At 39.9% G+C, this 27,562-nt stretch overlaps 2 protein-coding genes across 2 annotated transcripts in view; one reads left to right on the top strand and one right to left on the bottom strand.

Moving 5' to 3' along the window:
- GABBR2 (gamma-aminobutyric acid type B receptor subunit 2) overlaps nucleotides 1-27,562 on the top strand; it is a 356,015-nt gene that overhangs the window by 209,647 nt on the left and 118,806 nt on the right. The window contains 4 exon segments of the mRNA XM_042464922.1: nucleotides 6,512-6,592; nucleotides 9,709-9,859; nucleotides 12,733-12,865; nucleotides 19,518-19,625. Of these exon segments, the coding sequence (XP_042320856.1) occupies nucleotides 6,512-6,592; nucleotides 9,709-9,859; nucleotides 12,733-12,865; nucleotides 19,518-19,625 (473 nt within the window).
- LOC121929391 (phosphatidylinositol-glycan biosynthesis class F protein-like) lies at nucleotides 26,002-27,001 on the bottom strand. Its single transcript, XM_042464923.1, has one exon. It carries the CDS (start codon nucleotides 26,899-26,901, stop codon nucleotides 26,242-26,244), a length of 660 nt encoding a protein of 219 aa, XP_042320857.1. The 5' UTR covers nucleotides 26,902-27,001; the 3' UTR covers nucleotides 26,002-26,241.

The following is a 27,562-nucleotide window of genomic DNA, read 5'->3' as shown; positions in this document are numbered from 1 at the left end:
TGGATCAGGTCTGTTTCTGCCTGATCTAGTTATCCACATGCCAGGAGCCTGAGCAATGCAGAGAAAGGAGATGGCATGTTTTGGGAGCCACTGTTGCTTCCTCCTTGTGGGTAGAGGTTCCATGGAAAGCCTGCCTGGTGTGCCACTACTTCTATTGAGGACAGAATTGGGCGCCCAGATTCCTTGTTGATCACATGTCCAGGAGGCTATCTCTGTCAGCAGAAGCAATGGCAAATCAAGCAGACTTTACATGGAGCTCCTGCCTGTGAGTAAGCAGCAGTAAGTAGAGACTCTGAAAACAGAGGACAGGCCAGTGTAATCAATGCGGTGTCAGTCCGGCTGCCCCATGTGCACGATGGTGCACATGGATTCAACCCATCTTGGGCCAGTCTGGTGTATAAGGCTCCAGACTGGTTCTGAATTAAGAGGCTGGGGAGGATGCACCATGTTTCTCATTTGAAAAAAATGAAGTGTTTCTTTGGTTCTTTTCATGGGCATCCAAATATCATCTTCCTTAGTTATAGATTGGTGAAAAGAGGGAAGGTATTGCATCTTTCAAAGATGTAAGGAAAGATCTTGCTATCAAAAGCAATTTCTGTAGCAGAAAAGATACCACATTTTTAGCAGCTACATAGGAATCCTAAAGGGGGAGCCAATGGACTGGGGCTTTACTATTTGAGGTTTCTCCTTCCAACAAAGGTAAAACATTTTTTAAAAAGAAAATTGGGGCTACATTTGGTATGTTTTACCAAAACAGGTACCTAATTTTTTTCTAACGCAAAAGCATAGAAGCTCCTCTTGAGAGATTCAATGTTCTCTGCCTAACAAAGGGACCTCACAAGGAATGGAGGCATCTTGGATCTAAGAGGAAGCAACCTTTTTGTATTGCTAATAGCATTCAGTTTTATCTCGGATTCTGGAATGCTTTCTTCCCAGTGCCACATGGCCAGAAGCAGTAGAGGCCTGCCTGCGTAGATATTTTTCCATATCATCTCAACACAGAACAACACAACAACAACATGTTGACAAAATGCAGGCCTGTCATTAACATCATCATTAAAAAAAAACCTCCTTTGTGCTTTTTAACACCTTTACCTCATGAAGAAGCCAGTGGAGCTTCAAAAGCTTGCATTATGTACTTGTGCATTTTGGTTGGTTGACTAAATATGTCATTATTTTGTGGATTTTGGATGTAATTTTAGTTTGCTATATGGCCAACACAGCTACTGCTGAATATGTTTCCTAGAAGAAACATATTCAGACATCTGACAGCTTTGTCATAGAGCAGGAAATATTTGCAGTCATTTTTCCCTATTATCTCTCACCTGTCCAACAGAGATAGACAGAAAACAATGAAAGGTGATAACATCAGTACTGCTGAGGAAAAGTGTAGTTTTACAGTGTGTTGAAGCAGTTAAGTTTCAACTAGTATACCACGATATATCGAGAGCCCTACAAGTGCTTTTCTTCCATTAATGCCTGTTCAGTTGCTAAACAAACACAAAAAGAACCTTGTTGTAGGCCTACAGATTATTAATTTTCTGACTCTTTCAATTCTCAGGTTGACAGATTTATGAACAGTGATTATTACTTTCTAGGATTGCTGTGGCCCATCCTTCCAGTTCTAAAAAACGGAATGTTTTTGTGGAAAATGTGTTATACATAGCAGCCATTCCCATGTTTGTGGGAAATGTATTATATACAGATAGTTGTGGGAACTATCCTGGGATGGGAACCCATATTCCCTATTCCACAGCCCTCTGCATACACAGTGATTCCAGGGGCATGGCTACCTGCCCCTTTCATCTGACTCCTTGGAGCACTGGGTGGAGTTTTTCCATCTAACATTTCAACTAACTTGGATGGAATTGGAGGAACTCTCCCCCCCCCCCCCAGTAGCCTTACATACAAACCCAACTTGCTTTCCCTTTGTCTTCCCAGAATGAAGAAAAGCAAAGGGCAGCAGTGTTTTGTTGCCAAACTTTGCAAGCATTGGCTGAATGCCTTCTTCTCCACCTCACTCACTCGCCATCATTGGGAAGGATGAGCAGCTGGGGTGGAATTCCTATGTCATCTTTGATCAGTCACTGGAAACTGCCCACATATTCTGTCCCCCCTCCATAGTGTACCTTTCCAATGGAAAAAGAAACAGGAAGTGGGGACACTTTTGAAGGGACGATAGCTTATGGGAAGAGGAACATTCCTTTATTCCCCATAGGTTGGATCTTGACTTTTTCCAGGATAGGTTAGATCTATGGACCAGTGCCCCTCCCCATCCTATTAAAACAGTGATTTCTCTACAGTGGCTTTCTGTTCCTTGTCAGAGGGGTGGGAATTCTTGAGTATATACAGTGGACCCTTGTTATATGCTGGGGTTTGGTTCCAAGATCCCCCATGTATAAAAAAATCTGTGTATGCTCAAGTCCCATTAAATATAATGACATAGCAAAATGGTGTCCCTTATAAAAATGGAAAATCAAGGTTTGATATTTGAAATTTATACTTTTTTTGAATGTTTTCAAACTGTGTATGCTTGAATCCCTGTATAAAAATATGTGTATAAGAAGGGCTGACTGTATTCATTATTGAAATAATGCAGCTTGGAAATATAAATATCTGATAATTTCCCATTATTTGGCTGAACTTTAGAAATTATCAGAAAATTATTGGCTAACTAAATGGTATACCTTTCTTCACAGTTGAGTTGCCCCATACCAATCATTTTGGTTGTATTTTTCTGTACCGTTTCTATCTTTATAATATTGTGTGTATTCTAAGTATGGTCACACCATAGATCTATATAATGATTTATACAATGGCACAACAACACATAAAACCAACAGTTAAAATACAGTACTATAAAATAAAGAAGTTGGGTCATCTCCAGTGGGACGTCAGAGGCTACAGAAGTGAGATCTGGGGGTTGCATGTGTGAGGCAGTTGCATCCAGCCTACCCTCCAACATTTCACAGATACATCTACAGAAAAAGAGATTCTACCTAAACATTAGGAAGAATTTCCTGACAGTAAGAGCAGTTTAACAGTGGAAGACACTGCCTTGGAGACTAGTGGAGTCTCCTTCTTTGGAGGTTTTTAATGGAGGCTGGATGGCGATCTTTTGGGGGGTGCTTTGATAGTGTATTCCTGCATGGCAGAAGGGGGTTGGACTTGGATGCCCTTTGGAAGCCCCTCTTCCAACTCTAGGATTCTGTGATACCCGCTGCTTTATATTTTACCCCTTTCTAATGATCCCTACCATGGAATTTACCTTTTCACTGCTTCTGTAGACCTATTAAAAACAAAAATAATTCATTTTAATTAAATGTATTGAATTTCTGCAAGTATAACAATGGCAACAAAGTTAACATCTTCCCTGAAATCTCATGTTCATTTTCTGAGTCAGTCACTAGCAACTCAGATTCCATCAATGTATGGCTACATTTTGCAGCACTTTACATTTACTTATATTGAACTATATTTGCCATTTTGTTGTCCACTCACACATTCATAATGCGGGCCCAATGGTGCATAATACCCAAATCTATGAGCAATGAAAGCAAGGCTCAGTTGACAGCCTACTTCCACATGAAAGACAGGGGGAGCGCTACTGTGTTAATCCTCTTAGATCTCTCAGTGACTTTTGATATTATTAATCATGGTATCCTATTGGACCAGCTCTGTGGATTGGGAGTAGGAGGCACTGTGCTACAGTGGTGTTACTCCTATCCACAGAACCAGTTCCAGAGATGGTATTGGGGATTCCTGTTCAGTCCTATGTCTATTAAGCTCTGGCATGTTGTAGGTTTCCATTCTATCTTCCATGCTTTCACTATCTATATGAAGCCACGGGGTGAGCTCATTCAGAGGCTTGGGGTTGGGTACCATCATGACACTTAGGACAGTCAGCTCTACATCTTGTTATCATACTCAATTGGGTTTGTGTGGGTGATGGATTAGTGCCTGGCTGCTGTAATGGTAGTGTGAGGGTCAATAAGCTGATTCATGGGGAAAAAATAGAGGCTTTTTTGATTGTTGCTTCTCAGATATGGGAATTAGGTAAGCTCCCAGCCCCAAATGGGGCTGCTCACCACTGAGGAAGCAGGAATATTCCAAGATCCAGGTGGCTCAGAGTGCTTCAGACCAATGTGCTTTGGCTGTTCTGTCAGGTACCACCATTTACAGACAGGGATAGTCTAGCCACAGTAGTCTCTGTGTTGATAACTTTCCGATTAGACTACAGCAATGAGCTCTACAAGGGACTAGCCTTGATGCTGACTTGGAAGCTGCACCTGACCTAGCACAAAGTGCAGTGGTTAGATTTGTCACTGGATCATTGCATAGAAAGCTGTTTCAACTGTCTTGATTGTAGTTTTAAAGGTTTTTTTTACTGTTTTCATGGGTAACTTTATTTTATTATATGCTGCCCTCAAGTACCATGTTATTTGATGGGATATAAATATTTAAATTAATTGACCAAGCAATAAATATGGTTGATTTATTTCTGCACATTAGTCACCAAATCTCAAAAGCATTTCTCCTCAGCTCTGCCAGTAAAAATACAATCATAATAAAATGAGTAACAGCTACTTTCTGTCCTGTCATGACACCAACATCTGCTGCCTGAGGTAGTTTTCTCATTCTGCTTAATGGTAGGGCTGGCCCTGGAAAGAGCTTCACCTTCAGCAACTTCCAAAAATGAAGGGAATGTGCACATTAGAAGGGATGGAATCTGTCATGTTTTATAGTCCTGCTGCCAGAAACATTTGGCTCTAATTTCTTCTATCAAAATAGCTGGTATTCAGCAGTGCTTACTTTGGGCCATATTGTGATATTTCTATTAAAATGAAGAAATGCTTTTCAGACTGACTTTCCCTATCATGCATATTTTTAACACACAAAGTAATGTGATCACAGTATGATGCTCCAGTATGAAGCTGCAAGTTTTCCCTCAATCCTCAGTTAATGCTAAAGAGAATAAGTACTCTACTAACTGCCCCTTTCTCCTGTGTCATGATTGACAGTTTTGACATTTTTATCTAGTTATTGGCACACTGAAAGAATTTTGTTTAGTCTTGATATGCTTTTTTTTAAAAGAAAAAAACTCATATTCTTCACTCTTCTGGCAACAGAAGTCTCACTGATATCTTTTAGATCTGCTTATCAGTTGTCTGACAGGTAGGAAGTATTGTTTTATCCATTTTTATCTTGCATAATTTTTCTCCCTTTGTAGTGTTATTAATAGGTTATCCTATATATATATATTAAGCAAAGTGATTGAAGATGCAGTAACTTATGCTAAAGTCCCAGTTTTATAATCCTGAGTTAGAATTCATAACACTGCAGATAGATAGGACATTTGCAGATGTTGCTATGTGCCCTTTGAAAGGCTGTCTTCCTCACTGGCCCATCACTGCTGTCTGCTCTTGGTTCAGAACAATTCTAGTACATTTTCCCTGCAGCATCAGTATGACATCACCATTCTTCTCCTTCCTCCCCACCCTTTATCAAGATTGGATCATCCTGTGCCGGTGCAGAAGTGAAACAGGGCCCCTCTCAAAATAAGATAGTTTCTTTGCAGTCCCAGGTATAGAGAATCATATATCAGTTTGGTGTGGGGAAGACATTTTTACCTGAAAAATCACCCTTTGAGATTCCAGGACTTAGCAAAAGTTGGGAATCAAGAGGTTGAGCAAATATAAAGTAAGGGCCTGAACAGACAAGCCAAAATAAAGCTGCTTCGGGTCACTTTGGAGGTATGCTGTTTAAATGACACATGCATCTTAAGAGGCCAGAAGCTGCGCCAAAGCTGCACTCCTGTCCTTAGGACTTGAGTGTGGCTTTGGCATTGCTTTTGGACTCTTAGGATGCATGCATAATTTAAACAGCATACTTCCAAAGTGACCTGAAGCAGCTTTATATTGGCCTGTCTGTTTGGGCCCTAATTCATCTCATTGTATGGTAAGGAGATTTCTGGGGTTCACATGGAATGCAAAAGACAGGAGCTCCTGTGTTTATCCCTGTCTTGGGGAGGAAAGCATAACGGCACTGGGTGCTGAAACACAGCTATGCTAAAATCCTGGATTTCTCCATTGTATTTTAGTGCAGGGTTGTTGTTGTTTTGCTTATGACCTAGAGGAGGAAAAAATGGAATAATTTAAAGGAAATGGATATTATGTTTGAGTCTCATAATTAAGTTTATGGTAGAGGGAATATCTATTTTTTTCCTTCTTAGAGAGGCTCTGCGTTATGGGAGTCAAAATTGGAGTAATTTTAGACAAATTGGGTTCCAAAATGTTTTGCTCTGTAACAACTGTACAGTATAAAAATAGTGATGTTTTACAGTCTAGCCACAACTGAAGCTCCATTTAATTTCTCTGAGTCATTTCATATGTTACCTTAACTGTAAAGATAACTGTAAGGATGGCAACAATGGAAAGTTAATATAGTAGCTAATGGAAATGAGGAACATGTGAACTGACATAAACAGTCCGATTTGTTTGTTTCCCTGCAGACAAAAAAGAAGTGAAGGTGGGAGAATTTAATGCTATACTTGATTCACTGGAAATCATCAACAACTCCATCAGATTCCAGGGTAAGACAGAAATACAAAAGAAAGCACAGGAATGGTATTATAGATTTCTGTATAATTTTTAGGTCACATGTAATACAACATGTAGAGATGTTTCAATATTCCCTCTGGAGAAACTGACTGAAATAATCCACTGATTTGGCTTACATTCTGTCTCATTTCAAGCAAAGTTCCATCCACCCCAATGTTTCCCAGTGTTACAATTCAAAGTGAAACATGAGCAGAAAGATGTTATTGAGATTGCCTCCCCCCAAACATACACACACTTGCAGTAGTTGCCCTTTGGACGAAAGCAGTCTCCTACAAGCACTTAAAGGGCTCCTCCTTGTTCTCTTCTCCCCACCCCACCCCCGTAGTCTTTTCTAGTCTCTCCCTGAGGTCTGTTCATCTGAACTAGCATCAACTCCTGATATAAAGGCCCTGGTTATCCTGTGACTATAAAAGCAAAGAGTTCCATATCCTTTGTACAGGAAGTGGAGTTTTCTAGGGCCCTCCCAATCTTAACTTTAACTTAACCTTTTCATTCCCATTCTGCTAGTAGGTGGTTGAGACATTGAAATGCCAGCCGTACAGTAGCTTTATGAATTGTCTGTCACCCAAAAACTGTCCCCCAATTCACTACAATTGCATATTTGCATTTTTGTAGTGGAAGCAAGCAGCAATGGGGGACCATTTCCCCACGTGCATCAGCTGTTCCCTTCCCAGGAGCCTGTGCATTTTTGCAGGTTCTGGGAAAGAGTGGGAAGGCCATCTGGTTGAGAGTGACAGAACCCACCTTGGTTTGGAAGCTTCACTCCAGTCTGCTCTTGGTGTAAAACCCAGCTTCCTGGAGCGCTCCTGTGTGTTGAAGGGATGTGTGTGTCTCAGACATCTCCTGGGCTCCTTCCCATCCTCCTTTCCTTATTTTTGGATTATGTTTGGTTGCACTTGAGGGGGTATGTTGTGTAATACATTACAAACAATTGATTTTTGTTGAAAATCTGGCACTTTTGGCATGGGAGCAGATCTAATTTGCAGGGAATAGTGTCTGTGTGCCTGTCTGATGTAGTGCAGGAGTCTTCTTAAGAAACCTTGGGAATGTAAGCAACCAGGGTTATACCCAGCTCACAGATCCAGCAGGTAACCCCATAGTGGCAACCACCCATGTATAATCCAAAGTCTATCATAGTCTCTCCGCAAGTGGACTTAGGAAACTGATTTCCCTCAGCCATCAGGCAGGTAACAACTATCCCCCCCCCTCATACACACACACTCACGCATGCACACTTACTTGTTTGTGATGGTTCTTGGTTCAGGGTACAACTAATGTATTGTAGTGCAATCCTAAAGTGTATTTACTCAGAGGTGAATTGGTTTCCTGTCAAGTATGCATAAAACCACAGCTTCAGTTTCCATCCATTTGTTTTCATACAGTTCTACTGCTCATTCAGAAATGTCACTCTAGGGAGGAGACAGAAACTCAAAGAATGGTGATTCTTGCATCTCAATTTAACATTGTTTTCAAATGGTAGTTCTTTCACAAAGGCAAGAAGAAAACAGGGACAAGGACTCAGAAAAGATCAAGAAATAGAGACTCTTCCATAGTAAAGAAGAGGAGGCTGGAGTGTGTGAATTAAATACAATCTCTCTTTCCCTTGGGTAACATTTTGAGAACACCAGTCAAGTACTTTCTCACTATACAATGTTAGTTCTGTTTTCTACTTTAACTGCCTTGCTTCCATCCTATAGCATCCTGGGATTTGCAGTTTAGGGAGGGGCTCTTAGAATTCTCAGTGAGAAAGCTCTTATAGTGCCTTTGACCAAACTACAAACCCCAGGATTCCAGGGACTGTTGCCATGGCAGTTAAAGTGGGATACAGCACTATAACTGTGTAGTGTGAAAGGGCTCCAGGGGTAAGGCCGTGCTTCTACCCCAAGCAAAGATGCATTGCCCTCCAGCATCTCTACCTGTCACCTCACTACTGCGAAACAGCAATGCTGATTTTCTCCATGCAGACAGTCCTCACCATTTTGTAGATCTGAGTAAATACCTGTAGTCGCGGTGTTTTTGTTTTTATTGATGTGACTGATACCAGACCAATGATCAGTAGTCCAGTGTTTCTGACAATTGCATACTATCTAGAGTTTGGATGTCTACAAGCTTCTTCAACCATTTCAGCACAGCACTATGAGAAGGAACTGTTGTGTCTATTCAATAAAGAATAGCATATCTAGTGTTGAAATATGGCATTTCACAGTCTGGCCCTATTGTCAGGAAATGACACTCTACTGCTGTTCAGTAAATGAGGTGATATAGTGTACGGTTTTATTTGAATAAATACAATAACTATTTAAATTATGCCTTTTACCGAAGGAGATATCTATGAGCCTTGGCACTTGTCCATCTCTAAATGGATAAAGAATGAAATGTACTGTATACATGTGCTTAGGCTATTCAAAATATGTAGAAATACATTTCCAAGTTTAGTCACTGGCATCGCAAGATGCTCATAGATAGGCTTTTCCTGTATATAAATAGAATACAACCAAAGCTGTGCTGCTATTATTTATACTGCTTTATTAAACTCATTTTACATAAAGGATTTCAGGGAAAGATTGGCCATCAAGGAAAGGCAGGGTTATGACTGCAAGAGTGAAAACTCCTGTACCTTCAATAGTTGTGTAGAAGAAGGAATTTCCTCATGTGCTGCTTGTTTTCTGGTTGCATGACAAGTAACACCTGCTGAAGTTCTCTGCTCTGCACAACTGTTAAAGGTACAAGAGCCCTCCCCAGGTTTCATTCCTGGTTTTCTTTAAAAAGTCTCTTCTGAGCCTTAAATAGCCTAAAGGGGACCAAAACATGAGCCAAAAATTTGAGGAGGAGAGGGCTCTTGATACTATCAAAAACATTATTGGGGCTACACTTTTTCTGTGAGTGAGCTAGGCAGTAGTCAAAGTACTGAGGTACCCTTAGTCTTGGTCCAGTATAGACTGGCTCCTTGTAACTTATGCCTGTGAAAGACAAAAATTTTGACAATAAAAATAAATGTAAAGGAGTAATGTGGCTGTAAATGCATTTTTGGTTGGTTTATTTCTCACAAGGATACTGCATTTATATTCTTTTCTTTCTGACACTTTAGGAATAGAACCGCCAAAGGACAGAACAATTGTCCAGCCACAACTTCGCAAGATCTCTCTTCCTCTCTACAGTATTCTTTCAGCACTCACTATCCTGGGAATGATCATGGCTAGTGCGTTTTTGTTCTTTAACATCAAAAACAGAAATCAGAAGTAAGTCAAGTGATAAACTTTAGATCAGGATGGGGCACCTTTTTCGGGCAGGACCAGCACCATCAGAGAAAGTTAAAGGTCTCACAAAACAACAAATCCATAATTCCATAGCATTGACCATGTCAGTTAAAGCAGTGTCAAACTGCATTAAATCTTCAGTGCAGATGCAGCCCTAATAGGACATGAAATTTGTCTGAGGGTTGAAGTTTGCCTTACTTCCTTGCCACCGGCTTCATTTTGCCTGTTCCCACTCACTACTCTCTTCCCATGAATTAGTGTGATTAGCACCAAAGGGACCATGTAGTAGTGATCTATAAAGGCAGTGGGCATGAGCCAGTCAAAAGGAATCCCCCCTAGGTTTATAGAAGTATCTATCTCGTTAGGAAAAGGGGGTCTACTCTTGCTCCACTTAGAGGGACTTATTTGTAGGTAAACATGTATGGAAATGGTCTGCATGTTACTTTTAGCAGAAGAATTAGTTGTTGTTGTTGTGCACATTCAAGTCATTTCTGACTTATGGTGACCCTAAGGTGAACCTGTCATGGGGTTTTCTTGGCAAGTTTCTTCAGAGGGGGTTTGCCAATGCCATCCTCTGAAGCTGAGAGAGTGTGACTTGCCCAGGGTCACCCAGTGGACTTACATGGCTGAGTCAAACCCTGGTCTCCAGAGTCACAGTCCAATGCGAAAACCACTACACAAAGCTGGCTCTCTAAGAAGAATTAGACACATATTTAGTTGTTCCTATTGAAACCAGTGTCTTGAAGGTGCTTAACTGTGGCTGGATCATACCTAATATTTTTTAAAATAATATTCTGCTTAATTGATGTTACTGTATAATATCTTTGTGTTGGAACGTTTTATTAAATCCTTTTATTCTGTTAGATCAAAATTAGTGTTTTCCACTGTGTATTATTAGCATAATCCCCAGCTAATTAAACCACTGTGTAATGTAAGGAGTTGCTTTAGTACAGAGATCAAAGACATTTAGCCATAATAATGCTCATCTAAACTTATTTATAAAGCAAGCACATAGATTTGCATATTTCTACAATTTGCACAGAAAGCTGCTTCTCTGATCCTGCCTGAAGATGTTTCGGTCTTAGGATATTTCCTTACAGAGCCATTTGCAAGTGTTGTTGTGCTGAAATGGCACACCCATCACTTATAGGCCATATAGAGACAGTCAAGCCCCCTCCCATAATGGTGCCAGATCCTGTCTGATCTTGTGAGCTAAGCAAGGTCAGTCCTGGTTAGTACTTGGATGGGAGACTGCCAAAGAATACCAAGTGCTATATAATTCAGAGGAAAGAACTTAAGAGTATTCCTTGTCCAAGAAATTTATGGGGTCATCATAAACTGACTTGAAGGTGTGCGTGCGCACACACACACAATGAACTCTCATTTTGTATCCCTATACTTTTTGTGAGTGTGGATCAGTACAGGTGTTGCTGTGTTTACCCAGCAGTTCTTTCCTTGTTTCAGTCATTTTTCTCCTAGTGGCCATACTTAAAATCTTGAGATATCAACTGCTTTGAGGGTTTTTTAAAAAGTATATATATATTTTAAGTAGCAGAAACATCATTTCAGGTCATTGATATACCTGGCTAGGCATGTATATTCATGTATTCTTTTCCCAATCCTGTTTTTGCTCTTCTAGTTTTCTTTTACCAGACAGCTAGAATGGGGTTGAACTACTTGGATAATAAGCGAGTAGGTGGGGGGACCTCTGGCCTTCTAGGTGTTGTAGGATTACAACATTTATCATCTCTGACCTTCAGATTTGTTGGCTAAGGCTGATGGAAGTTGGACATCTAAAAGCTTTTGGAAGGCCACAGTTACCCTCCCCGCCTTAGATAAATGTGTACGCCAATATGAATTTAATAGGCCTTTTTATGTTGAGCTGCCATTCTTGTGGGATTCTCAGGAAAACCCTGCCTTGCTCTCTTGTGTAGATAGAAAGGTACAAAAGAAACCTGTAACAACTTTGAATCCAAATGGAAAGCATTTCTAGCATTTATTTTTGTGGATCCACTCCATTAGATGTGTGGATGGTGTCCATGAAAGCTTATGCTAGAACTTTCTTCTTGGTTTTTTTAAATGATATTGAAATATTTTATTTGAAGTGAAAACACAGTTAAATCGATTATAGTAAAACACCATTAAATTTTAAAAAGTGTAATATCATTTAGAAACATAACAACAAAGTTAAAAATACAACACACACATCCCATTAAAAAAATCTCCCTCCAACCAATTAGTCATTAAATGCTTATCTGAATAATAAGATCTTTGCTTGCTGGCAAAAGGAGAGCAGAGAGGGGGCCAACCTAACCTCCTGTGGAAAGTAATTTCACAGCCTAGGGGCAGCCACTATAGCAGTGTCTCCAGGGTCCTCACCAAATGGGCCTGGGATTGGTGGTTGGGTGGAAAGAAAGTCCTCTTCTAAAGATCTTAAATTAAAGCAGGCTCAGACATTCCTTGTTAGCCTTAAAGGTGCTATTGGATTCCTTTATGCCTTTTATACACTAAAATAGACTAATATGGCTTCCACTTTGAACACTGTAGAAAAAGAATATTTTTTTTAAAAAAATGCTGTTCTTTCAGGTGTTCTGGCTAAAATAATTTTAACAGTGAAGTCGCATGCCAGTTCTCTCATTTAATTGTAGCCCTTTGGTTTTATATGATTCCATAGACAACAGTATTCTGTATGTTTAGTGTGACTTGCCTTGAGTTCCAAAGTACTTCTTTTCAGGCCCTTTCAGCACTTCTCCCCTACTGGTGCTTGACTTGTGAAAGAGCTGCTATCTCATTTGGAGTTACTACTTTTATTATTGTTGTTATTGCTGTTCATTATGACTATCTTCTCCTCCCAGGTTAATAAAGATGTCCAGTCCTTACATGAACAACCTCATTATTCTTGGAGGGATGCTCTCCTATGCATCTATATTCCTTTTTGGCCTTGATGGATCTTTTGTCTCCGACAAAACATTTGAGACCCTTTGTACTGTAAGTACCTATGAAACATTTTAACAGAGACAGATTTTTATGATTTGCATTAACAGGAGTCATTCCCTGTATTGTGCTCTGGTTTTCTGTACTTTTATCTGAAGCTATTTGGGCTTTTGATGTGTGAAACAGTAAATTTAATTTGAAGAAATGTGGATCACTTGTATTGGGTTTCAGAGACAGATCAGCTTTATAATAATTTTGAATTGCAATGTGCTCTTGAAAGAGGGAAGTCTTTCTTCAAGAAACCATGTCTATGCTGCAGGAGTGTACCTTATTTCAGTCCATTCGCATATCTGTTCATATTGTGGAATTCAAAGATATAGCCGTGTTAGTCTCTAGAATGTGTAGAGAGATCTTCTAGCACAGTGGTTCCCAACCTTTCTAATGCCGTGACCCTTTAATACAGTTCCTCATGTTGTGGCAACCCCCAACCATACAATTATTTTCATTGCTACGTGCAAATATGTGTTTTCCGATGATCTTAGGTGACCCCTGTGAAAGGGTCGTTCGACCCCCAAAGGGGTCCCGACCCACAGTTTGGGAACCACTGTTCTAGCACCTTTGAGACTAACTGAAATAAAGAAGTTGGCAGCATGAGCTTTCATAGATTTAGGGCCCAAACAGATGGCCCTGAAGGGGCAGCTTCAAGCCTCCCCTTAGAAAGCCAGATTGGGACTGCGGCAACCACATGCTGCAGCCCTGATCCAGCTTTTTGCTGGCTCAAAAAGAAGTGGGATTGTAGCCATGTGTCATCTAGATTCCTTACCAAGAGGACTGGGGTGAAGGAGGAGGACATTTTATTTGGTCTGTACAGACTGGGCCTGGGTTTACTTGCTAGTTTTAAAAAGCCTCTTCACATCCTAAAACACTCTGGGAGGCAAGAGCATGGCAAAATTGTCCCCCTCCAGAGACAGATGACTTGAAAATTGGAAGTTCTTATGAGCCTCAAAAATTGGGGGTCATGTGCTGCCTGCACTTTCCCCACGCCTGCTGCAGACCAACCTAAAAAGAGAGAGCGGGCAGCTGGAAATTCTAGTCATACTTTTATTTAAGACAATGTAAATTAACAAAGCAGCAAGCTAGCTTTTGATTTTCACAGAGTTCATCTTTGGTAGCTTAAGAGGGAGCCACATGAAATGTTTTGCAAACTAATTAGATTGTGTCCAGTACATAAGATCTTACTTTATTCCAAAGCATGCCTAGACAAAGAAGCACTGTTTGGTCTTCCTTTGATAATGCAAAAGTTACCGTAGCACTTATTTGAACCTGTCTATTGCACTGTTCAGAACCCACACACCCAATTTAAAAAATAATATGATGGTAATGATATTAGCACAACTGTAAATTCTGAAATAGCATACTAGGTATAGCATTAATAGAAGCAAAAGTGGACAGTAAAACTTGGTGGTTGGAAGGCATGGTTTATCTCTCTGCACCCACCGTCCCCTGGGGGACCTAGGACATTACCACAGGAACTGAATGTTTGAGATCGTTTAATTGGAAGGGTTGACATGGCTGTAGATGTGCTTCAGGAATGCTTGTAAATGATAAATATAAAAAGAATTTCCTGGAAGACCATAACAGATCATAAGCCATACATACTCAAGAACAATGAAGGTGGTCAAGATGAGAATAGAGGAAGGAAACCATAAGTGATAACAGAAAGGATGAGACATGAAAAGACTGCCTGAACGTTCAGAATTTTTGGTCACATCTTACTTTGCTGGCATATATCACTGAGGAATCCATGACTTCGGTGTACCTATGTGCCATTAGAGTCTTTGAAAAGTATGTGAAAGAAACCTATTATGTGCAGAGTTAAAAGGTTAGCACAGTTGAAGTGCCAAGAAATGGTAAGTATCCAAATGCCAAAATAGAGCAATTAATGCCCTCAGTGGCCTTAACTATACAGTGTGACATCAGATTGCAAAGGGAACAGAGAGCTTTACAGATTTAAAAGAGGACACCTACCTAACAATCAGGAGAAAATGGAAATGTTAAAAGGTGGTAAGTATACTTAAAACCGTGGGAGGGGATGAGAAATTAGAAATCCTGTACTTTTAAACTGATTTTTATTTAATCAGCCATGAACTTTAAATGTGATGTCCAGTGAATTAATGGATGTTGGAATTTTGACTATTTTATATGCGTATTAGCTACTGAGGTCAAGAATTGCCAATCTGCATTCTCCTGGCAGATTTTGCCTTTAAGCTTTTTTTTTTTAACCTTAACTTTTAATTTGGCACTTCAATGAGGATTCCACTCCGACATTCACACACATACTATAGATTGCATTTGGTGTGCATCTTTTTGTGAAATAAAGTTGGTTAAGACTTCAAACATTTCATCCTGTTGTTGTTCTTTTCATTAAAAGTAGTCTTTATAGCTAATATGGTAGCAGTCCTTATGGCAATCCTGTTTACTTTGTTCCTTCTGCAGTGGGCCCTTAGTATCTGCTGAGGTTTGGTTTCAGGACCAAAGTCTGTGATTGCCCAAGTCCCATTATATACAATGGGATAGAAAAATGGAGTCCCATATATAAAATGGCAAAATCAAGGTTTGCTTCTTTTTTAAAATGTTTAAAGTATTTTTAAGCTGGCAACAGTTGAATTGGTGGATGCAGAATCCGTGAATATGGATGGCCAACTGTACCTGTTTTGTGCAACACTATGGTTGCAGTTCTTTACCATCCTACCCATACATAAATCACAATAAATTCTATGGGATTTATTTTTCAATAAACTTGTGTCACATTTCATGGAGTGTATCTGCACTGTACAGTTGTTGTAATTTTATGACATTGTAACTGTAGGCTTCATTTTATAGCCTCTTGGGATTTTTGGTTTGGTGAAGTACTTAGAATGCTCTGCTAGAGAGCTCTGGTGGCCTTCCCTGAACTATACTGCTAGAATGCTCTGTCACAGGATCCACTGTATTTCACAGACTGAATCCACATCAACAAAATAATCCAGATCCAGTGTGCAGTATTTTGTACAAATTTACCCTGTTTACACCACACTGACTCACTGCGGCCTTTACTAATCCAAATCCTTAACTGAATGAAGATTGCTGTCTATGGAACAAGCTCCTTCTTCTTTGTGAAACATTTAACTGGGTGCGCCTTCTCTTCCCCTCCTCACCTGGCTCCTCCTTTTCAAATGCTTCTGATGGGCAGGATGTTTCAGAATCAGAGAAAGCAACCCCTGGGCTTTGATGTAAGATGGAGGTGAGCACAGAGAGAGGAAAAACTGGCCCATTCCTGGGTTTCCCCAATTTGGCTGGAATTCCTGCTGTCCACATAGCCTGCCTCCAAGGCGGGCCAAACATCAATAAGCAGTCAGCACCACATGGTGTCAAGGCCCCCCCAGCTTGATTATTTTTACCCACTGCCGCCCCCCCCCCATTCACACACACCATTGTATGAACACACTGCTTGTGGCTGCAAATTACCTCCATTGTCATTTTATTTCTGAGCCACCTTAATTCCCTTTATGGAAGAAAAGTGACAAACAAACAAACAAACAATGATCAGTGGTATAGAGGAGCCAAGGCTAAGAGGATCAAAACCCCAGGACACTTTGATTAGCAGGACCTATGCCATCATCTGCCATCCCTCTTTGATTTCCCTGTTCCCTCTGAGTTCAGTTTTGAATCCACATAGTAATTAGAAGGAACACTGGTTCCCAGCAATTATACATTGTTGTAAACTATCCTTGTTGTAGTGCAAAGTGTTTGGTGATGGCTTTAGCTGGGAGGGATGAAAACTGCTAGAAATTGTGTTAGATCAACTAAGCTCCCAGCAGTTTTGGAGTCTATACAGAGGACTTGTTATAGGTAGGGTTGCCATACCTATATGGTATGGGTGGCAGGTTTTGGTCAGGTTTTACGCAACTTCTAGTCATGCCACCCAGTGCCTTCTTGGACCAAGCCTTTATTTTTAAAAAATGTAAATAAAGGCAGGAAAAGTTTTGTGAAATTGTTCTATGGGAAATAAACCCACCTTGACTTTCAGATACAGGGGAGGCAAGAATGCCTGGTGGGATGGTAGAAACAGTGGGGTGCAAGAAGCATGAAAGGTGCAGATAGAAAAGATGCAAAGTGAGATGAGAGAAGGAGTACCAGGAAAGGAAGAGTAAGCATCAGAGTAGTATAAGCAAGGGAGAACAGCTATGTGGACGCATGAGGAGGGTAAAGGGAGTGAACAGCAGGGAGATACAGTGAGTAGTGCCAATGTTACAGTGTAAAAAGCAAAATAAAGGCATCAAGAAGGAATGAGGTAAAGTAAGAGAGGAATAGCTGGGAAGCAAAGTGAGCAGTGTGAGTGGTAGAATGCAAGAAGCAAGGGAGAACATTGCAAGGGCGTGAGGTAAAGCGAGAGAGGGAGATGTCTGGAAATGGAGTGAGCTGTGCCAGCAGCCTTGTGTAAAAAGATGGTATGAATATCAGTTGGTGAGATCCAGCACTTCAAAATTCACCACTATACCACTGGTTACAGCAGCTGGGTAAAGGAAATGGGATGAATAAGAAACAAGAAAAAAGCTTCAGCATTTCTGGATTGAAACATGGGTTTTTTAATTTGTGTCAAAAACATGGCAATGAATGACAAGAATCCACATGCAGAACCTCAAATCCAGTGTTTTAACAAGTTTAAGTGGCTGAATCTCATTGCAGAATTAACGGATGCAAGATTACATCCTCAGGGTAAGAAAATTATTGGTAAATATAAAACTATATGAGAAGATTCCAGAATCAACTCTTTGCCTAGAATAACAGAAGCTGAAGGCCTGTTACAGACTGCCGAAATAAAGCTGCTTCAGGTCTCTTTGGAGGTATGCTGTTTAAATGATGCACGGGTCCTAAGAATCCGGAAGCTGCACCAAAGCTGCACTCCAGTGCTTAGGAATGGAGTGTGGCTTTGGCGCGACCTCCGGACTCTTAGGACCCATGCATCATTTAAATAGGATATCTCCAAAGAGACCCGAAGCAGCTTTATTTTGGCAGTCTGTAACAGGCCTCAGTTTGCCTTTAAGTACATGCAGTTCATTGTAATTAACAACCAGTGGCCCCAGATGGAGAAATCCAGTTCTGTTTGCATTAAAAACCACATTGGTCCACTTCCGTGTCCTATCAGTGGACTTCATAATAAGAAATTCATGCAGTGAAATTTACCAAATCATTCATTGCCTTGTCTTTGCTATGTTTTGGAATGGCCAATATACTGCTAATGTTCATCCCTGTTCTTTGTTTTCTTTAATTTAAATAATAATGGGTTGGAATTTTGTATTTAGGAATTTTGGATTCCATATTCAGTATACAAAATAAGAGATTAAAAACTAGGCATCATAATGCAGATGGAAGATGTACATATAGAGTAGCATTTGCCATTCTGTGCACAACAACTCACCTGGGAATACAGTGGAACTACATTTGAATAAATAACTACACATAGAAAGTTTGTAAGGTTAAATTTTATCTCTATCATTAGACTTCCCAGTTTCTTCATTTTTAAAAATTGTTTTGTACTGGATTGATTTCCTGATTGCTACAGTCATTTCAAACACAAAGGAGAGAAACAAAATTTGGCCTCTTTCAGTCAAGATACTAGTGGCTGTACTTTTCAGTTCAGCAGACTATTTTATTCTATGTTGTAATTACAGGAGGTTGGGTCAAATTGAAAGAGAAGAAAAATGATGTGATTTTAAAGGCTAGAGTGAAAAATACATCATCTGAGCTGAAAAGATCTGTGTCTGTGTTTTGAGCTGTGTAAATTTATTCCCCTCCTCAGGATTCAAGAATTTGCTTTTATTAACCCAATTAAGATGATGTTTATGTTCAACTCTTAATGTTTATCGCTAATGTTTGTCTGATGCCTTGTTTTTCTTCTTAGAACAATAGGGTTGCCTGTGGTAATGTGCCTGGTGAAAAATGGAGCACAAAAACTGCAGCATAAATGCTAATGATGCAGGATTTTTTTTTAACTGCATCATCAACATTGCCAGCTGAACACTCTGTCCCACATCTAAAATTGCTGGGACAAAAAGCAGACAATTTTTCATTCTTCCAATTTCTGCCCTTCCTTTTCTAAGGTGCATATCTTCTTTTATAGGATCATTCCTTTCCTACATTTTATATCATCTTCTTAAAGGCTTTTCATTTACAAATCCTACTGAAATAAATAGAAGTGAAGAGTTTAATTTTGTCCTTCAGTTATTTTCATATGCATGGAATTCAGAGTGCTTTGCTGAATTGCCAGCCAGTTTTCTATAAAAACACATGTGCACATCCACTATTTCCCATTTGGGTTTATAGCTATTTAGTTCATGTCTGGTTGAGATGCATATATTTATGAAATCTTGGACTTTACTCAAAGAAAGAGCTGATTTAACTCATATTTCGGGTTTGTGTGTCTGGTGGTTAAAAACATAAATTTGCTTGATATAAGCATATAAGTAACAAAAGAAGCTAAAAAAAAAATACTTTTGGGGATTATAGTTGCCAGAATCCTGCAGCTAACAATGACCATTGGCCTTGCTGGTTGGGGGAGTCTGGAAGTTTTCCAAATCAGTAACCTTTTGAGCCTCTGAAGAAAAGTTAGTTTCATTCTTTAGCTTAACTCATGTACCCAAACTGTGTCTTTTATTGGCTTCAGGTCCGGACATGGATACTTACAGTGGGCTACACAACTGCATTTGGGGCAATGTTTGCAAAAACGTGGAGAGTCCATGCAATTTTCAAAAATGTAAAAATGAAGAAAAAGGTAAGTCTTAAAACCAAATCCTATTAATACATATCTGCCCCCCTGCCATCACTCACCCTTCAATTTCTTGAAGATAGCAAGGTAGTACTGGATATTAGTTAGAAGAAGAAGTTTTCTCCATCTTGCTGGTTACGACACCCATCTTTACAAAAGCTGCTTAGACAGTAGGCTGTTTCAGCACACATCAAAGCCAAAACTATAAAGAATTCTGATTTACTATTCAGGAGCAGCATGCTGTGCATGCAGCCTGAGACAGCTAAATGAACCAGAAATTGAAAGTTTGGTGTTATGTCTAAGCTAGAGGTGCTGGTTTATTGCTCCTGCAAAAGTCAGGAATCAGGGAGTAAGCATGAACCTTAGTTTTCAATTCTGTCATGTCAGAGGAGCAATTAAACCAGTATGTACCAGTGAGTTTGTATTACTTTGTGAGTGTTCCACTTGATGGTGGAACCAAGTGGGTGTGGAAGGTGCACCACACTGCTCATGAGCATTAAACCAGAACCCTCTACACTTCTGTTGTATTGTTATATGTGAACATAGACTCCTGTCAGAGTTTCGATTTGTGCATTTGGGGGGAGGGGAATCTGTTGCTTCAGCCATGACCTAGTAGATATTACTCTAATTAAAGACATTTGGGGGGTGGCATCCATGAAACATTATGTGTTTGCTTTCCTCTCTTCAGGTTGATAGGGTGAAGCTGGCTATGATGGACAGCATTGTAATATAGAAGCATTGAGTTTGGATGGGATGTGCAGTTCTGATAGATTCTGGATGTTAAATAATATGTTCTGCCAATGTGGGTGTGATGTGTGACTGATGTTGTGTAGTTTTGTCCTGGGCATGTTGCCATTGTCCTCATTTTTGCCATCTAAGCTGTCAATCTAGTCAAAGAGAAACCCTGATGTATGGACTGCCAAAAGCCTTTGTGTCCTTTCATTTCACTGGTTGGCACTACTTCTGTTGTCAGGCATGGCATTGAGAACATTTGGCATTTTATCAAAAGGAGGGTGGTATTGCCCTTGCCAAGTCACAGGCTGAAGGGCTGGACATTCATCTCTGGTAGGTACTGGTGATGGAATATGCTGAGGTGATGAGAAAAAAAATACAAGGAAGTGGAAGTCTCAGAAATGGGAGCATTTCCTGCTCTCTGTTTGCCATTTGCAGATGGTTCACATATTTCCTGGATTAAGCATATATTGTGATAGTGACACAAGGATTTCCTGCCAGATCAGAGGAATTTTCTTTGTCTTACAACAGAGTATTTATTTAGTGTTGCAATGCTAATCTGGCAAAGTTCAACAAACTGTAGAATAGAAAGTGAATGCGCTGTTGGCAAGGACTCCTTCCTATTACTTTACAATCTGCATCATAGGGCATATGACAAAAGGAAGTAATATGCTACTACTACATCCATCCATACATTGAGAAGCTGGAGCGTGTCCAAAGGAGGGTGATAAAAAAGGTGAAGGGTCTAGAAATCATGCCCTATGAGAAAAGACTTAGGGAGCTGGGTATGTTTAGCTTGGAGAAGAAACGGTTAAGAGGTGATATGATAGCCCTGTTTAAGTATTTGAATGGGTGTTATATTGAGGATGGAGCAAGCTTGTTTTCTGCTGCACCCGAGAAGAGGACCCGGAACAATGGATGCAAGCTACAGGAAAAGAGATTCCTCCTAAACATTAGGAGGAACTTCCTGACAGTGGAACACACACCCTTGGAGTGTGGTGGAGTCGCCCTCCTTGGAGGTCTTTAAACAGAGGTGGGATGGCCATCTGTCGGGGACGCTTTGATTAGAGGGTTGGACTGGATGGCCCTTGTGGTCTCTTCCAACTCTGATTCTATGATCCTGAGAGACATAGTTCATCTAGTGCAGGCACAATCTAGATGTTAACTCAAACAAAGATACTGTTGTATAGTTCCTTGACTTCTCCAAGCAGTTGAAATTTCTAGGGGTTACTTGTATCTTTTATTGCTTGTTTAAATGTTTTAGCCCACTTTTTAGCACTGGAAGTTTCACTAAACAGTTTGCAATTTTTTTTAAAAAAAATTCAACACATTTAAGCATAACAAAGCTAAAACAACAACATATTAGCATAGTTAAAGACAAAAAATGATGCAGCATACCTATTTCACTGGGAGGAAACTTTACTGTACTACTACATTTTCCATTTTAGTCTTTTATTCTTTTAGATACTTGACTCCCTTTCTAAGGTTTCTCTGCCCTTTTGTACCAAGCTTCTATCAGTTTGGTGTGTAAACGTGGAGGTGAATGTAGGGCAAAGGGATATTAAAGATTCCAACTTTCCTCATTCATGTCACTTAAGGGTATAGAAACGCCCTGCTGGATTGGACCAAGATCTACTTTCGAAAGTGGTGAGTGGTCAGTTGGACATTTCTAGGAAACTGATAAGTCACACATGAAACTGAACATCAGTCCTCTATTGTTTGCTTCCAGCACCTGATGTTAATAAGTGTCCCACCTTGGAGCATGGAGGTTTAGTTTAGCTATCATGCTTAACAGTATTTATTCTCCATGCATTTCTCTAATTTCTCTAATCCTTTTTAGAGTGGAATCTAGACTAAGGGGCATCATTACATTGTGGAGCAATGAATTCTATCAGTTGCATGCTGTGTGATTATATACTTTGTATGTCCCCAAAACAATGTCATTCAGTTTAATTAGGGCATCCCAAAGTTTACCTTCATCTCCATTCTCTTGCTTGGCATGTAATGGTAGGGCAAAAACAGTTTCTTCACCAGCTATGTCTGCAGGGTTCCCCCTCAGTGCTCAGTGAAAAAGAGAATGGGGGCTGGAGAAACCACCCAGATATTGCTTGTTTACCAAAATCAGACTATAACTCCCAGGATCCTAGCAACTGAAGCTTTTTGCAGCTCTCTTGTGACCTACTTCTCCATTCTCTACCTACGGACTTTTTACAGTTCTGGAAATATTAGTCTTAGAATGTCTTAAAACCTATTAAGATATAAGAAGTAGATTTTGTTTGGATGTTCTGCAGAAGTAAGTATGGAAAATGTTACAAGTGTTGACAAGAATAAATATAATGTGAACCTAGACCTATTGGTTCATAGTTACTGGCTACTCTGACTGAGGAACCACAAAATGTATTCTTCAAGAAAGAAATGTATTCTTCAAGAAACTTTACTGAATGTATTCTGCATGTTTAGAGAACTCTGGACCTATATTTGATGAAAATGCATATCTTTTCTGCTCTTGCACTGCCTAAGGCTGTCACAAAAATGCTTTTTAGCACTGTACCTTTTGTGATCTTAAGGTGGTTGCTGCACGACCTGCAGAAAGTTTGTTGCAGTGAGAAGCTAAATGTAATGCTAGAAGGAGATCCACATAATATTTATATGACTAATTACAGGACAAGGCTTTACAAGATTGCATTAGAAGATTTTCTGAGTTTAGAGCTGGGGTTCCCAACCTTTTTGACTTGCAGAGACCTTATTTCTATGGTGGAGCCCCTAAGAGGTCTACCCTGTGCCTTACAGGTTAATGGTGTTTAGGAATATATATATAAGAATATATTCTTATTCTTTAATTTCATTCAATATTTATTTATTTCATTTTCCTGGAGCGGCCGTGGAGCACCTGGGAAGTGCATGCAGAGCCCTAAGGGCTCCTCAGAGCACAGATTGGGAACCCCTGGTCTAGAAGAATGATGCACAATGTGAGGTAAAAATGTACCCTACTGAAATTCTTAGGATCCACAGAGGAGGAGGAGATTGTTTGTTTATATCCTGCCTTTTCCCAGTTCAAGACTCAAGGTTAAAGTCCAGGACTCTTACAGAGGTTAAAAACAGATGTACTGCTTTAAAATTTGTATCATATAAAAATGAAAACATATAATTAAACTCACAATAGAAATAAAAGCAAGGACATTGAGAAGAAGAAAACATAGACGTGATCACTGAAGTGTGGCCTCCTGGGTCAGTGGATTCTGGTACCATCCTCCAGCCAGATAACTAGCACCTGTATCCCCTTCTTATCACTTCTATCCTCATCTAACCAAGAAGAGTCTCTATTTTGGTCCCAATGTGAACTGTAAACCTTACTTTGTTGACTGGGAATGTATGGCAGGTCTTCTGTCTTTCATGATTAGCTCTAACTCTAGCTTGCTGTTCTTTTCAAATCAGCATTATCTATCAAGCCACCTGCCTGCAGGAGAACTAAAAGGAAAGAGCAGTCCTTATTCCTCCTCAGTCAACTGTTCTCTGTCTTATTTGTCCTGAGAAGGTTCATTATGGGGTTGTCTCTAGCTCACTGCCACTACTGAGGCAGTACCAGCAGCGTGTATGATAGGATAGGGCAAGAGGCATTGCCTCTCTGGTATAAACATACATTGCAGGCTGGGAGAGTCTGCTGATTTGTTCTAGAGTTGCAGAGTTACATGTGGAACAAACCTACACCTGCTGAGAGTGACTGATAAAAACTTTATTCAAACATGTTTGTTATCCATGTGGTGTATAGGCTGGGTTAACATATCTTTTAAACAAATGAACTAGATAGCCGTGCCTATAGTTGTGCACTAGATAGGTGTGCCTCCAAACCAGGATTTGACAACTTGACTTCAGGTGTGTCTATAATCAGTGGTTGGGGGCAATCTTAGTTTAATCTGATTGGATGTAACAACAAATGGGCTCCCTAATCATAGCAAACTATGGAAAGAATGGGAAATAACTATACACTCCTGGATTGGAGAGAACATGTATGTTCACAGTGTGTTCCTAATTCCCTGTCTCTGGGTTGTAGATTTGAGTACTGTCATGCTTGAGTAGGGATGGGTAAACCTGTCAGATTTTGTTTCATGTGGTTTCTCTTTTCCCTAACCTTAGTTTCAGTTCATTCCCCCCCCCCCCCCCCACACACACGTTGACTCGTTTTCTGGTATATGCATTCATTTGTGCAACATTGTATTGATTTTTTCACAATGTATGCATTTTTGCAAGCATTTTGCCTAATGTCTTGTGCTTTTGTGCATATTTCTAATAATATACACATTTTGTTCTCATGTTTCCACGATGTCTGCATTTTTCCACTAAAGAACTACAGTGTGCCCATATCATATGCAGCTGAAAGCTGCGCCAGAAGAAGCCTTGGTGTGCCCTGGAAGGGGTAATAGCGCATGCACCCGTGGCCCATGCGCCACGCTGCACCATAGTCATGAGCCCCATTATTTGCTGGCAAAATGCCAGCAGGAAGAGGGCCAGACTAGCCTCCAGAGGAAGGGAGTTCCAGAGGGTAGGAACAGCCACCAAGAAGCATGGGCCAGGACCTAACAGAACAAATGGACACAACAGACACCAAAAGGCTGTTCTGAAAGTAATATGTTAAATTCACATTACAGAAATATTTTACCCATCAATACTAATTTAACTTGCAACCTTTTTCTTAATTTTCTGCTCATAGATAAAAGCAAATGATTTCAATAAAATGGAAGTTAAGATTACAATCCTAGAAGATTTGCTAGCATACACTGAAACCAGTCTCTTACTAAGGATAAGATTAGATGCCCTTTGGTTTTTTTTTTCTTTTCTGATTTACTAATATAAATATATGAGGAGGAGATCTCATTTTATAGAAGTCAACATCGCCATGCTAAATAAAATGAACACCACCAAGTGCACGATTAAAAGGCCATCTGCTGAAAATGAACCAACATATGGCAAGTTACATTTCATTTTCCCCAGCATTGTTGCTTGCTTCAAAATGAGAATAATAGGCACTTATTGCTTAAAATTATAGTATTATCATCATCATAATGATGATAATAATTAGCTTTGTCTGGATTTTTTTTTTTTTTTAGTTTCTGGACCAGCAAGTAGAATAAAGTTACTTTGTTTTATATCATAATGCTCTTAGAGGTGTCTGAGGATTTTATTATTGAGTAGGATGTGATGGATTGGATCCAGACAGATACTGCAGTTCTATAAATAATTGGGAGGATATCCTGTTGAAACTGATTATTATTCCTTGTATACAGCTTTGCTGTAGGATAGTTGCACTTAGATCCTGATGAAATCAGTAGGTATTGATTAGGCCAAGCCTAACCAGTCACAAGATCTCTATGCATTGTGGTATAGGAGGGTGTCTAAGGCTCTTCAGGCTAAAGTTACTTTTTTTTTGGCATACTTCTTGAAACAACTTGAAAAGTAAATTGAGTACTTTCAACAACCTGAAAAGTAAATTAGAGCTCCAGCATATTGCTCATTCCTTGTATGGAGCTTTTATTCAAAACAGGAAGTGATTGAATGCTCACTTCCACAAAAGCCTTCAAAAGGTGGGTTAAACTCTGAAAAGTCTCCAGTTTCTGCAAAATGGCCAATCACTCCCGATAAAGGTTTTTTTTTTAATTATGAATACTTTATTCAGACTGGAAGGAAAGTACAATCTCTCAGGGGTAACATAATTTAGGGCAAGCGACAGATGTCTCTTCATGTTGCCACAGCATGCAAGCCATGTTTCAAGAGGAGGAACGCCAGCCCAACGATATTTGAAGATGTTTGGATAGGCCTCTGCTTTTTGGCCACAGTCTCTGCACAGTATTTACAGAGTCAGCACAACAACAAAGACACCTTCCCTCTGCTCCAGTTATCTGCTTTTGTATGTAAGCTGCTTCCTGTTCCAGTATATCCACAAGGGTGCAATAAGAAGACCAGATGCATAGCCAAAAGTGGCTCCAAGCGAGCAGGAGATGGGCCACACCTGCCATGGTCTATCCCAATCCAGTGGAATAGGAAATGCTCCAAGCCATGCACCCACCACACTGCACATTGTGGTAATCTGCAAGTTGTTATCCCAGATGGACATAGCCCCATTTTTACTGAACACTTTGAGCCATATGTGAATATTTGGTCCCAGCAAACACAAGCAATGCAAAGCAGTAAAGGTAGAAAGAAGAACAGCAAATAAAAAGGTCTCCAAGACTGACTCTAGTAATGGTGCTCCATAAAGAACAATGATTCCATGGAACAGGACGCAAGACATGAAAAAGTACACACAACATCTTATAAACCTTGCCACCTTGTGAGCAAGAGAACTTCTTCTAGTAGATGGATTTGGATTAAGAATAATATACAAAATTATATTTACGGTCCCAACAGTTGCTGAACAGATGCACAACCATGTCAAGTGTGTACTCAAGATGGAGAAGTTCTCCAAAAACAGAGAAGGAACAACAGTTGTGACAATAATTGAAAATATGCAGGTAACATTGGCAGAAAGCAGTCTCTTTATCTCCATGTCCTTCATGGTGTTTCCTCTTCAATCTTCACCTGTCCCTCTCCAGAACCCAGGGGGCGGAGCTTCCTCGGCGAGGTCCTCCAGCTGCGAACGTCTCTTACCTGTCGCCTCTCACTCCCGATAAAGGTTTTGAAGGGCACTATTGGCCATTTGGGAGTTCACTTTTGAGGCCTCCAAGTATTTTGGGGGTAAAAATCGTGGGGGTGTAGCCTGCAGGGAACTGTAAGGAACCAATGGAAATCCCAAACTCTGGCAGTCTGCCACTTGTCTAAATATTCTTAAGAAAGAGGGTAAACAATGTACGTCATCATACGAATGTAGCACACAAGAGAGTTTTTCTCCCTACCTTGCATGCACTAAAGAAAATTTTGCTTTTAACATTGATGGTCCTGTTTTAGTGCATGGAGACGAGATTTAGATAACATCAAATGAAATCTTCTACATCTAAGTTATTGCACTCCATAAATTTAAATAAGATTTTGGAATGAAGTTAAATTGTTATCTTAGTTATAATTTCTGGCAGAATCTGTAAAGGATATCTTTCTTCATAAATATGAGCATAAAACCAACTTGATGGCTTTTTGTATATTGCTGCAGAATATGTTAAAATTATGAAGATTATGGTCTGTTCAGTTGTCAAATAGGAAGCAACATAAATGTAGCTTATGAG

Source organism: Sceloporus undulatus, chromosome 4 (assembly GCF_019175285.1).
Source record: "Sceloporus undulatus isolate JIND9_A2432 ecotype Alabama chromosome 4, SceUnd_v1.1, whole genome shotgun sequence".
NCBI classification, from domain to species: Eukaryota; Metazoa; Chordata; class Lepidosauria; order Squamata; family Phrynosomatidae; genus Sceloporus; species Sceloporus undulatus.
Note: the sequence above shows the minus strand (reverse complement) of the source record. Positions and strands in the feature narration are given on the sequence as shown.

Bases quoted from the DNA above. Each gene is read 5' to 3' on its own strand.
- LOC121929391 (XM_042464923.1), bottom strand. From the start codon at position 26,901: ATGAAGGACATGGAGATAAAGAGACTGCTTTCTGCCAATGTTACCTGC.